The sequence below is a fragment of the Amblyomma mixtum genome, chromosome 5 (genome assembly GCF_055824585.1).
Source record: "Amblyomma mixtum isolate Tamu chromosome 5, ASM5582458v1, whole genome shotgun sequence".
NCBI lineage: Eukaryota > Metazoa > Arthropoda > Arachnida > Ixodida > Ixodidae > Amblyomma > Amblyomma mixtum.
In genome coordinates, this window is record NC_143016.1 from 98,231,355 (window position 1) to 98,245,478 (window position 14,124).

At 43.8% G+C, this 14,124-nt stretch overlaps 1 protein-coding gene across 1 annotated transcript in view; it reads right to left on the reverse strand.

Annotated features, from left to right (window-relative positions):
• LOC149343131 (uncharacterized) overlaps positions 1-14,124 on the reverse strand; it is a 75,957-nt gene that overhangs the window by 8,580 nt on the left and 53,253 nt on the right. Inside the window, exons 26-30 of the mRNA XM_089545659.1 lie at positions 12,070-12,285; positions 9,774-9,893; positions 7,097-7,147; positions 5,736-5,774; positions 5,593-5,637 (exon numbers count right to left, since the gene is read on the reverse strand). Of these exons, the coding sequence (XP_089401785.1) occupies positions 5,593-5,637; positions 5,736-5,774; positions 7,097-7,147; positions 9,774-9,893; positions 12,070-12,285 (471 nt within the window). The remainder of the gene's footprint in view (positions 1-5,592; positions 5,638-5,735; positions 5,775-7,096; positions 7,148-9,773; positions 9,894-12,069; positions 12,286-14,124) is intronic.

Genomic DNA, 14,124 nt, shown 5'->3' on the forward strand with positions numbered 1-14,124 from the left:
GTTTATGTGGTGTGGAATTCTTTTTGTCGCAAACATTGGAGGTGATTTATTGCCTGACATTATAGCTGCAAGAAACCTCAAGTGACCGTGCTCAAGTGAATGGGCATGATTTCACATCAACATGTTCATCGCATTTTAAAATGAGCTGCTCAATGCTCTCGCCTTTTTTTTTTAAACTTTCATCAGGGGTTAGACTTGCTCACCGTTTTGAATTACGCATTGATTTACAAGAGTGACCTTATGGGTTGTTGGTACCACATGGTCAAAACACAAGCAAAATACAAGGAGAGAGTGAGAGAAAGTATTGTAGGCAAGGAAATAGGAGAGGAAAACACATTCAAGCGGTGGCTACAAAGTGTGTTGTGATCTCTATTTAATTTTCCTTTCTTCTTTTACACTTCTTGTTCGCGCTTTTTCTCCTGTCACTGACCTGTGCACGTTCCCTTGACGGGACGAAGAACAGAAGGCTAAACGCAATCAGCCGAACTATACTGTAAGAATTTTACTGGTTGTGAATTAATAAAATACTTGAGTGATTAAGTGCGGATGAGCTTGATGAGCGTGGATGAGCGTCTGTGGTCTTTAAAAACGTTCATCGACGCATATCACCTGAAAGACGTTTTAGCCTCACAAATGACGACTGTTGCATGCGGGACAGTCAGCGTAAGCACTTTGCTGCAACTGATTAGATTAAGAACTATTGCAAACGCTGGCTGTCACCGGTCAATGATCGATAAAAAGCGTGCAATAACCTCACTCGGACACACTGAACATACTTTGTAATTATTATTAGCTTTTTAAACAATTCTTACATTCATTATTTTAAGTTTTAATTATTTGTAATCAGTTGTGCTCCGACTAACATTGCGCTGCGATGCAAAGGAACAGATGATGCTACACCGCTGTACCTCTACGATTGACCCTGTACACGGGAGCCTGGTTATCCGCAATAAGTGTTGAAGAATCCTGGCAGTAAAGTAAGAGGCGATTTAACGCATTTGTGAAAGCGTTCAAGGATTGTGCGTAGAACGACCACCAGATTAATTCTCTGTGTGGGTTGTATTGCTCTTACTGTGCCTCCAAGCGCCCCTTTGGAGCACATTTTAGTGGAAACTTGTAGCTCCCCTGGTGCTTCGAAGCCCTTATTTTCCGAGTGTTCCCAAAAGCCCGAGAAGCTCTACGAAGCTCATTCACGCGTGTTGCAGAGCGACTGCTTCAGTCAAGCGCGCACTCCTTTGCACCCCTCGACAAGGACGGTACGTGAACCCAACGGGAACAACAGCACGAAACCCACTCAGAGATGAAGGCTGCCCTCGAGAGAAACACGTCACCGCGCTTTCCGGCGGAAAAGGCGAAGCGTGCGCGATATACGCCACCGTGGCGTCTCTCTCGTCGCGCCTTCCCCGTACACGCCGTTTGTGTGCACATGCGACCGCAATGGGGGGTGCTTATCGTCGTATCCTCGGTCTCCTGAGGCCGTGCCCTGCCTTTCTCGCCGGCAGCCGACCGGAGCAGTTTTTAGAGTGGCAACAACACCTTATCTGTGTACAACCTGCAAGAGGTTCGCGAACAACGCCACGAGGCGTTTCCGGCTCATGGGGGACACGTACATACCGCGACGAGATGCGACGTCACATTGGATTTGAAGCCGATTAAACGGGCAGAGGACTCGGTTTGCGAGGGAGATGTCTTAATGTAATCGTAGCAGAACAGAGTGCCGCGGAGACTCGTGAAGCTATCCTTAAACAGAAACATATAACATGAAGGAGGAGGGAGGTATCTACCAGGTGCTTAATTAGATGGCCTTGTTTAACCACACGCTTTTAAATTACCTCTGGAAGGCAAACTGAATTTGAGAAAGTCAGCTCTGCCTTGAAAATCGCTACATGGTGACGCAGTGGTAGGAGGCCCTGCTCTTAATCCCCGAGGTCGAGGGTTTGTGATTGGCTGCAGCGACCAACGTCACCTCGGGCAGATTGTGTTTAGGTACGTGTAATGAGGCCCTGGTGCATGTTAAGAATATTGTAGGGAATTAAAACTGGTTATCAAACTTCTCATGAAGATGACCTTCAGAGGCTCTGGTGTAGCTTTGAGATGTATAAATGTACGAACAGTTAGACTGCCTTGAAGAGGTGGTCTTGGTAACGAAAGGGACACAGCTTGGTTTTGAGACTCACGAACATTCCAGCCGTCAAGAATGAAGTTACTGGGGTCACCTGGTGCTGAAAGAATGGCATTCAGTGGTAATTTGAAGCATATAACGATAGCTGAGAAGGATCGCTTCGCGATGAGCTTGGACTTCGTCCCGGAGGAGAAAAATACAAAAAAGCCGTGACTGTAAATCTCGGACATTTATTCCCAATTTCAGATTCTCGCATATTTATCGATTCTTAACTGACACGTTCCTGCGCAGTGGTCTATTGTGATGTTCAGTTAGTCGATAGCGTCGAGACCGATTAATCATGAGCGAGTCCTAAGAGCAATAAAAGCGTCTGAAATTCATGACATTCGTCCAATCCTATGAATGGCTGCAGTCATTATGAAAGCAGTGATTTGTTGCATTCAGAATTCGTGGTACTTATAAGCGGCTTCGGCGGCATTTGCATTTCTTAACAGCCACCAACAAGCCGCCGCGGTGGCTCAGTGGCTATGGTGCTCGGCTGCTGACCCGAAAGACGCGGGTTCGATCCCGGCCGCGGCGGTTGAATTTCTTTGGAGGAGAAATTCGAGGCCCGTGTACTGTGCGATGTCAGTGCACGTTAAAGAACCCCAGGTGGTCGAAATTTCCGGAGCCCTCCACTACGGCGTCTCTCATAGCCTCAGTCGCTTTGGGACGTTAAACCCCATAAACCAACCAACCTTAACAGCCACCAACGTCAACGCGCCGCAGAAAAAGACTACGCGGTGTATAAATAATTGTTTCGGCGATGTTACGCTAAGCGAAAAAAGAAAGCAGCGTAATACTGACCGCACGGCCTTGAAGCTCATAAGTTCCCTGTGCGATACTAGGATGATACTGACGTATAAAGACAGCTACAGTGGCCTTGACGACGACAAAGCACAAATTTAGGGAAAGTTCACGCAGTTGAAAGCTTTGTGTGTTCAGAGCTTGATTCTTTTTTTTTCCTCTCATCGTCATAAGGCTTAATTAATGTGTAAAGAAATGCATTCCTTTTGCTAAACCGCTTATGAGTGACACTGCACAGGTTCTACCATTAAAAAGAAAAGAAATATAAATGGCTACGCAGGCTGGGAGGACTCTCACACAACACGAAACATTAAACCGAAGCGAGCGGTGACGAACCGGAAAAGAACGCGACCTTCCGGACCACCTTCACACAGCTGTGCGTTCCTGTATTTCAGTTTTCTTTTTTATTTTGCGGCTACAGACGCCGCAGTACTAAAGCAAGAGCCTAGTCCAATAGAAATAAGCAGCAGCGTAAGCAGCAGGGCTGTGACGTCTGACTGCATTGCCAGAGAATGCTCGCAGCAACTGCAGGTTGTCGCCCGCGTGGTTGCTGCAGTTTTTTTCAGTAGTTCGTCCTATCACCCCCCCCCCCCCCCCCCCCCCCCCCCCCCCCCACGTTCTCCCTCATCGAGTTCACCTGCACATCGAAGTCATATACACGACAGCATGGAAACAGTGGTGCTCCATCTTACATGTTGGATGCGACGAAATTCGTCGGATTGAAGACGGGTACTAGATTGCAGCGCCTAATTGCATAATTAAACAAAAAACATTCTCATTCATTGTGGATCTTGTTTTCAAGTTAAAACTGTCATAAAAAGATTCAATATGAGATACCTGACAAGAATATGTTTATAATGCCACACAATCCACACTTCATACCCAGACCGCCTCGAACACGTCTCGTCGATTAAATAACCACTTAAGTTTTGCGCGCATGTACGGTACGACACATGCTTTTAACTTTTCCGCACTCCCTACCGCCATTCGCTTGTGGAACAATCTGCCTGATCACATTGCTTCCGAGTCAGATCAAGAAAAATTTCGTCATCTCCTACACGAGCATTTTTCACAATAGCACTTACAAATCACTTTATCTTGTCTCTTACACTTGGCAATCTGCTTTGAACTTCTTGTGATTTTCTTTTTTCATTGCTACCTCGCTCTTGTGAATTGCTATTTTATGCTGCGTCGTGTGTTCACTTGTATGCCTTGTATATATTATTGCTTTTTTGCGTCTTTTTCCCTGAATATCACTTCACGAATTGTACTCCCTGATATGGTCATTTTTTGTGTTTTTTTTGCGTTTTTCTTTTTTTCTTTTTTTTTTACTTTCTAGTATTAATGCCTTACGTTAAGTTTTACTCATGTTATTTCCTTAAGTGTACCTTTGTGGCCTTTCATTACTACAGTTGTTCCTGTTTCATGTTTTGCTGCTTACTCTGTAACCCCCCTTACACAATGCCCCTATGGGGCCTGTAAGGTATTTAAAAAAAAAAAAACGACTTCAGTCGTGCCGTATCCACTCAGCAAAGAACAGAAATGCCTAAATACTCAAAACCATAAATTCGACAAGATGCTTACAACCTAATGAGATACTTGTAGTTGCCAGACGTGTGGCGTCATTATTTCGTAAAAGCCCGGCCGCGGTGGCTCAGTGGTTACGGCGCTCGGCTGCTGACCCGAAAGACGCGGGTTCGATCCCGGCCGCGGCGGCTGAATTTCGATGAAGGCGAAATTCTAGAGGCCCGTGTGCTGTGCGATGTCAGTGCACGTTAAAGATCCCCGGGCGGTCGAAATTTCCCGAGCCTTTCACTACGGCGTCCCTCATAGCCTGAGTTGCTTTGGAACGTTAAACCCCAATAAACCAATAAACCAATTATTTCGTAAAATCTATTTCGCTCCAAGTTCGTGCAATGGGTGCTAAAAATCAGGCGACAACGTGTCCTTAAACAGCAGAGTGTGGTTTCGGAAACATTCATAGTGAAGTATTTTCGTTTAAGATAACAGATAGCGGACAGAGACAAAACAGTTTAAATCTTTTTCAACTCTTCTCTCCATTGTGTTTCCGCTCTGATTAAGAGCCATGCGTCGATCACGCTGGAAGTAACAACGCAGGCTGTCTTCTGTTTTCTGTAAACTGGCCCTTTCGCGAGGCCACTGCCAAATTATCTGCTGCAGGCAAGTTGTGCGGGTCCTCGTGCCTTTTCTCTTCGCGCAGCTTATCTGTTACCGATATCAATACGCTCGTAACAATGTCTATCAGTATATATAAGCCAATGATAATCGCGAGCCTTGTGACGTCACAAGGCGCATCAACAGCGGCGAGGATGTGCCACATGTGAGTAAGAGAAGATGAATTTACTTTCGACGTATGAATTTTGCATGCCGCTTAAGGCATAAGTGTTCCATCGAAAGGGTAAATGGTCACGTGCCAAAAATTTTGGGCAGTTTAACTCTCAACGGAAAAAAAAAAGTGCTCGAACGTGTAGTCTGAATGTAAATTCTATTCGAAGGAATGCTGCTACATTCCTTTCTTAAGCTATTTTCACTTACGTCCGCTTGGTTTGCTTAATATATGCGTAGATCTCTCAGGACATGACAGAGGTACTGTGTAGACTTACGTTTCACGTTCACGTTGATCTGGGCGTAAGATCCGTAAGGAATGACTGCGAGACAGAGAAACCACATGTTTTAGCGCACATCTTCATGGCGCGCGCTAAGAGCGAGTTGAAAAAAGAGAACAAAAATACACTGCAACACTTACCGGAAAGGCTGATTTTTGGGGCCCACCAAGGTTGGATCGCTGAGGGTAAAAAAAAAAAATAGGAGGGGAAAAAAAAAATGTGTTAAGTCATAGGGGTTTGAGGCTTCAGTGATAAAAGGCCAGTAGTCAGTGTTCAGTGTTCTCTAGTGTTTTACTAGTGTCCTCAAGTGTTTTTCTAAGGTCAGTGTTCTCTAGTGTTTTACGATTAGCTACTATGTGCAGCCGTAATAACTTTTCTTAGCGTTTTTAAAATTGTAATAAAGCCAATAAATTGTTTTTGTATTAACGGCAACCATAATTAAATTTGCTGCATATTTCCTATCACAAATCCACATTTCAGAGTAGAGCCTTATCTTTCAGAAGAAAGATAAGAGAAATGAGTTTTCGCTAAGCGCAATAAAATGTTTCTTTTTTTCGCAGGCAAAACATATCTATCAATATCATTGCGTAAATATTGCCTATATTCTGTTTGACGGGAGATATCATAGATTAACTCGGCATCAGTGCTCACGCGAACTGCGACACGAGCCATCGAGAAGCTTTATCGGCTCTTGCCGCTGTTTATAAAATAAAAAAAAAACTGTAACAAACAATGTACGAAATAACCAAAGCAATGAATTTAAGCTGATTATTTAATTGGAATAAAAATGTAACATTAAATTGAGTTAATTTGGCTCTTATTCTTTTATTTCATGCAGCTAATGTTTATGAAGCCTCTCAAGATGGCTTTACTCGGGTGCTGGGGTAATCACTGGATGGAAACGTTTTGTGATGAAAGCGCCCAAAAACCAGCCGAAAAGCCGTGAAATCCTCGCCACTTGCTTTACACTCATTGCCGCAGTTGCTGGTGTGTATCACAGCCCGGACAGACGTCACTCAACCTCATCACAATGACAATAAAATCACCGCGTAAACGCTTGCACTAGCCATCGAAGGACCCATTATATGAATGTATGGCTAACATCAAATGAAAAGCGGCCGAGGAAGGTGCTGCGAGGATAACTTGCACGAGAATTTGACAAAAATGAGACTATACGACGTCTCTATAAGCTTTCATACAGAACATAAAAATGTGTACTCAAATGAACAAGTAGACAAGCAAATTTCTTATATTTCATAATTTGGCTATTAGGTTATTACGTTATCAGATAATGACGCCTTTTTTAGTCGCCTTCCTCTCAATAGGAACAATGACGCTTGCAAATACCTTGCTGCTGGGGCGGAAATGTGAACGGTTGCGTAATTACCTAAATCGCCAACTGATCAGCTTCGAATCTCTTGTCATCTGCGATTTGAATCCCTACACGGCGTCATTTCCTTTCTAATTCGGTTAAACAAACAAAACGAAGCAAAAAACTCACCAGAGTCGGTGCTCGACGAGAGCGCATCGTCCGGAATGCTCACCACGGCAGCTGTCGGGGAAGGCGGGAGACAGATTCAAGCGCGCGGTTCAAAAGACAACCGGCCTGAGGATGCGCTCGCCCAAAAACGTCACTCTAATCGCACATGTTGGGTGGCTGCTACACACAAATCTCTCGAAGGTCTGGTCTATAAAATTTATTTGATAAATGGTTCAGCGGGAAGATTGTGGGAATCAACAACAACGAACTGTATTAAACGTTTTGACGGTATAAAAAAAAATAAAGCGAGATAGTTCTCACATACTGTGTTCACATGTATACGGAAGTAGAGATGACAAAGGACTTTAGAAGCTAAGTTTCAACCAGGTGGGAGTCTCTGAATCGTGATAAAATGGGCACGCATTCTAGGCTTGTGTAGAAAGTAGCAGTCAGCCTATGAGGTAACGGAAGGCATAGGGAAAATAATTTATTCTTGGCTTGTGTTGATGAGAGAAAATTAAATAAAGGGCTCTGTTTTAGATTCGAGATAATTTGGAAGCAAGTTAAAGAAAAGACGACCACATCTCTCCGGTGGGATCCGAACCAACGACCTCCCCATGTCGCGTACGACGTTTCATCGGTGTTCTCACATTCTACGCTAGTGTGATTGATAGCAGGAGTCGAGCAAGTTCCGAGTTGAATCGCATGGCTCACGGGTTATAGAGAATATCCTGCCAGAAGCAAACTGTCTTAATACATTCAGTGCGAGTGCTGTATTCACACTTACTGCCAGGTTTTATGAGAGTGAAAATCTCAGCAGGGCAGCAGAATTGATGTGTACGTGACTTACCCCGCGAATTATCTTTGGAAATGTGACAACTATCAGCAACTACCCACTGCTGACTGATCAGACGTTTGAAAGCTAGAAAGTTTCGAGACTAGTTTAGATTATTCCTTCAAAAAGAAAAAAAAAATTGTGATGATAGAGGTGGAAAGCGAAGAAAAAAAAAGTATGATTTAATATCCTTGCTTTTTCTCCCGCTTTCTGGGTCGTGCTTTTCTTCTGGACTTAGTCCGATAACAATTACAGATTTTATTGTTTAATTGTCTCTTATGAAGGATAGAAAAGCACCTATTTGTACCTCTTCGATTTTTAAGCACTATTGCTTTGTTTGTGAGGCTTTTTTTTAGAAGACGAATATAATTTCAGTGTATTGAATCGTCGCTTGATTTTTTTTTCCAGCGCATCATGCCAGATTATTGCCATTTAGCAGTAGATAATTTTATTTTATTTGAGTAATACAACCCATCTTGTTAAAGAATGCCAGGATAGCGTACTCACTCAGCTTTCTTGCTCGGAACTTTATTTCATTGTTTGTATTTAATTATTCAAGGCCCTAAGTACTTACACAACTGAGCAGCCTTATCTTATAAGTTCTGCACTTGTCCCTAATTTCTTTGTTTCATTCGAATTAAGGACCATTCATTTCGCAACTAGGACTATTTTTCATGTTCGTCAGAGAAAGCAGTTGATATTTCTAAAAAGTGAGCTTGGTAGCACGTCCAGTGACATACTCATGTATATGCTGGCAGATATTTAATCCATGAAAACATCTTTTTTCTGCGTTTGTACTGACATGCTCATAAAAAAAAACAAAAAAAACGATATATGACCTAATTTCTTCTCTCAAGCCCCTACGTGAGAAATCATGGTGTTTCTTTGTTGCAGTTCCCAAACGTACCGACTTTTGGAATGACGTTTTGTACGCGTCTGCAAGACAACAACCATTGCTGTTTTGCGTTGCAAATATAATTAGATTTTTTCAGGCCTCAATAAGCTATTACAATTTTTTCTGCAGCGAAATGCCCAGTGGTGCGTGATTGGCTTCATATGGTGGTTAGAACGTACCAGTACCGGTGTGTATAGTTACGCTAACGATGTCTTAACAATTCCTGCCTCGTCGTTACACAATGATAACAAGGCATCCTAAAAAAAGTCTAATCCTGGCTTCACTTCTAAGCTGTGCAGCCACTGTGCGGCTAGTGATCTCAACTTGACATTTGTAAAGTGGAAAACAGCCGTATTTTGAGAGTGAACTAAGCAGCAAGTCAGAGCTTACCACAATACTGACCAACTTAGAGTTAGTTTCAGCAGGCAGTCCACGATAGATAGCTTCGCGAAGTGTTTCCAGTGACAGTGACGAGCTACTGGCGATTAATTAATAAGGAAACTCATTTCATTTTTCGCGTCGGAAGTACACTTCTTGATTTTTTCTTGTGTTTCCATCAACCGACCGCCGTGCTTTGTAGCTAGCATTGTGAAAAAAAATAAAATGAAATTTCAGTAGTAGCATGTTAGCATTGTTTGAGGAGAGATAGAAGGAGAGACAGAATGTAGTAAAAATTCTCGGTACGTTGTGGAGGATGTACAAAGGTTTCATAGCGTAATATTCAAATAAAATTATGGGGAGAATCACCCTGAAAATGAAAAGCGGAAATCAGACTCCTAAAATAATCATCTCCAGCTAACATTCGTGCATTAGGCTCTAGTTTATATGATGCCGTGTGGGGAATTTCATTCATGCTTTCTGGAGTGAGAAATAAATTCTCGTGGGCCTGAATATAAGCGAGGGGCGACTTCGACACACGTGACACGAAAAGGAAACGAAGTAGCTTCGTACAGAAAAGCCATACTGACCATAATTTGATTTGCAGTACTGTGTAACGGTGGCCGCCGGCTCCTCGGACGCGTCGATGCAGACAGGACAGGTGGCCTGTATGTTTTCCGGACATGGGCCCTCGTCAGCGGCATCTGCATCTATCGATCATTTGCGAAACAGTTGGAGAGCATATGAATTGGGAAAATGCAATTAGGAATCACTCGTAGCGCGTGATGTTTATAGTTTTAACATAGCTAATCAATATGCATGGAGTCTTGGACACCCCTTTATTTCAGCAATGCTGCCGTAGAGAGCTAACGTCGCATATCTGAACATTTCTTCTTACGTGATGTTTTGATGTGTTTATAGGATGTGATACAAACATTGTTTCCTTGCCCGGCAGCAGCTAACACAAAGAAACGCACAACATTCAAACGTTTATAGGAAGAATCATGATTTGAACGCTTGGCCATTTCCGACCAAGCGAGCGACGGTTTGGCTCCAAGCTATTTTCGTCTTTCCATGGCTGAACCATTATTCAGTTTTGGCACTGGTCGTATGTCTTTGCAAACTTTCAGCTTTTCTGCTCAGTTGAGCGCAGGTGCAGTGGCTGGACGCTTTTGAAGCGGGCAAGCGGGCAAGCGGGCAAGAAAAAAAGCAAAAAAGAAAAAAAGCAAAAAAGCGAAAAAGCGAAAAAAAGCGAAAAAGCAAAAAAGCAAAAAAGCGAAAAAGCGAAAAAGCGAAAAAGCAAAAAAGCATTCGGCCTTCTTTTCGCTTTGCAACATGTTGACGTGCGCATACTTATGTAGATGCTCCGACTTTGTGAAGAAACAGACAAAAAAGAAGCGAAGTTTGTTTTCGTCTTTCCAAGTATGCGGGGTCTTGTCTTCGCCAGTATCATTACGTCGCCTAGAATGTTTGTCAAACTATGGCATTCCACTGTGGCAATACCACAAATTTTGCTTTCAGTTGTTGATATACTGCGTCACCTAACTGTTACCTTTGGCCTTTACTGATCTTCCGAATCTCGCATGCGTTCACGGCGGCAGTATAGCTTCACCTCAGGTGTTAGTTATGTGCAGCGAAGCCAGCTTAGCAGGAACGAAAAAGCGCCGAGAACGGTTGTCGTGTCTGAGCGCGATTACGCCAAGGAAGTTCGCAGTGTAAGGCGCAAGCCGGCCCATTCTAAAACCCCAAAACCGCGCGCAGAAATTTAAGTGAGAATTGGGCTTGATGCTAGATATAGAAAGGAAATACACTTGGAAAGGGAAGGGATATGAAGCACACATACTTTAAAAGCGCACGAAAGTTTGTTCAACACACGCACGCACGCACTCACGCATGCACTCACGCACGCACGCACGCGCCAAAAGAGGGTTATATACGTATTAAACTTTTATTCGAAGCGGCCATAAACATAGAAGGTCCTTATTTGCACCTAAGCCACTGCGGTGTTGAATCCTGCTCATAGGTACGCAACTCACTTTGTAGACAGTCGGTAATAAATTTAGCCAGACACACTAAACGGACAGTCTTAGTGTTATGTTATGTCGTAAACTTGGCCAGAAAAATATGCGACGGATTAAAGCAGCACAAAACATGTTTGTGTGGGAAGCAAGATGACATTACTTGATATGAATAAGACAGATAGCTGAGCTTGTTGGCTATGTAGAATACTGCGGCCGAGATGAAACAAAGCAAAAAAAGAAACAAGTGAGGGTCTTTCTCATCTGTGCGTTTCTTTTTTGGCACCTTTGCTTTATGCTTCGGATTAGTGAAAACTGGCAAGTGTATGACCAGGTAGTGTTAATCAGTAAATTTCCCAGTGGTAAGACTGAACGTGGCTTGCTCTGAATGACTGCTCTTCGCCTCTCTCAATCATCATGGCCATCGCATTTGTTCACGGATGAAGTGCGTGTTCGCAACACCTGTGTTCATATGAAACTTGCCAAAATAGTTCTCTAGGCGTCGCCATACCGCTCGCTGCAATGTTGCTTGTGTACAGCTGACGCTAGCACGAAAGGAGAGGTACCCGAGCTCTCTGCACCTCTTCGCAACGGTCCAAAATAGCAGGTGTTTTAACACCTGCGTGTACCTGATGGAAATATCTGTGAACCTGCTCTATGGGCGACACCTGCTCATGCGAAGCTGCTGCACGGTCTCGCCATAGCCTACACGCAAGCTGCCCCGAGAGCCGGGAAAAGGTCTATGGCCGTAGCACGTAGACTTTAGGCTGCTATAATTGGGCACCACAGGCGTTGTGGTTACCGATGTTGGGTTACTTTAGAACATAAATAGTTGAAAAATGTAACTCGCCTTTACCACCGCGCTTACCTGCGGAGTCTTCCACAGGGATCTCGAGCTCGGGAAGCGGAAGCTTGTCCTCTCCACCATGGCCGGTCAGCTGTTCTTTCTTGTCGATGGAACAGGGAGGCAGGTTGTGCATGCCGTACGGAAGCGGGTAGAGCTTGGCGCCCGTGCCCAGCTGCAGGGATCCGTCCGACAGCTTGGACTGTTTGTCTACCACCAGGATGGCATAGCCAGGGATCTCTGTGACAAGAAATATACACGGCAATCAGCGTCTACCTTTTTTTTAGTCATAAAAGCTGTGAGGCAACGACGAGGATAGTACGTCAGCCAGTCAGCCGTTGCTCGTCTATAACTCTAAATTTTGAAAATACATCGTGGGCTTCGAGGTATGACACCCGAGGTATCAGTGCTGCCTTGTTTTGATGGAATTGAACGAATGTGCCCACAGTTAGATCTTCACTACGCATGCAACTGGGATAAAAAGCGAGTTGTGCCACAAACGCAGAACAAGAGGGCAGGGTGTTTCTGTGCATGTCGCGTAACACAGGGTTTACTAGCTAGGGAATTCAAGTAACAAAAGAAAGAGGTGGCGATAGATGGGGCAGGATCAATAAGTAAGAATGAAAGCAAGATACAGTCTGAGTCGCAGACTTTTTCATCTCGTTTTTTTTTTATTGTGAAACGGCAGAATTAATCGCAATGAACATTAATGCTCGTGGAAGATCGAGGTGTGAATATGGAGAGCTGTTGCCCGATAAGTTGTAGAGAAAGCAAGGTGTGAAAATGCAAGGCTAAAACAAGTCGTCACTCGAACTTCAAGGAATTCTCATGACATGCAGATATGCAGGGTGTTGCATCTAAGACGGTCAATGACTGTTGTTTAGGCTTTTTTAGTTAAAGATTGTTTTTTTTGGCGCAACATTGTCAGCAGTGTAGTGCATCACAATACAGCTAAGACGTGTGAATTAGAAGGCTCCTTGTTTATTGGAGAGTTTTGAGCCCTTGGTAAGCAATACCCGTGTCATTTTCTAAATTTTCAGAAATGCCAATGCCGCTGCTGCGTGCTCTCGTCGCATCATCCGGGTGGAAGCGATGAGTGGAGAGAGCACGTGATGGCGCGCCGACGTGTAACGTGCTCTCTGCGGCTGCACGGTTTCAGTATAATTCGTGTGCAGCCCCAGAATTCTTTACGCTGCAGCAGCGATGAGAATTGCATTTTCGAAAGCCTCATATTACGGTGGGCTACAAGCCTCCCGATAAGTGAGGAACCTTACATCAATAGTTAAAAAGTTGCCTATTAAGTTTAGCTAGCCAGCCTTCTGTTAGCACGTCCTAGTTGTATTCCGAACTAGTACACCGCTTGCAATGTGGGACGCCAAAAAATAAGGGTGCTTTTAATTAAAAAAGACCCATTTAAAAAAATTGTTGACAATCTTAGATGGAACACATAGTATACTTGGGGTGCGAAAAATGCCGCAGTCGACAGATTCGGATTAACTTTAACCCCCCAGCCATTTAAGCAGCCATTTAACGTGCACCTAAAACAGCGCTATCAAAAATACTCGGATACTCTCTCCGCAGCACTTAAACGCTCCAAACAAGATTACTACCAAAATGAAATACTTAGAAACGGAAATGACACTCGTAAGAATTGGGTAACAATTAAGGAATTTCTGAATATAGCTGAAAACAAAACGAGCATAACGAAAGTCTCTGACGGTGAGTGTACTTTAACTGATCAAACTGACATTGCTAATGCATTTAATTCCTTCTTCTCGCGCCGCGGTTCCCCGCCTCCAAGTAGTTACTGTGGCCCTCGTCGATGCCCTCACTCTTTTTACTTGCGCCCTACTTCACCTGACGAAGTCTTCCAAATAATTTCTAGCCTAAAAAATACCGCTCCTGGGATCGATGAAATTCCTTCTTTCAAAGTAAAGCTGGTGGGTCTTGAGCTGTCTAATGTTCTTAGTCACATTATTAATTTAGTATTTAGGACTGGTGTTTTTCCAACTGAACTTAAAAAAGGTAAGGTGACGCCGATATTCAAGAAAGGCGACAAAGAATGCCTAAGTAACTACC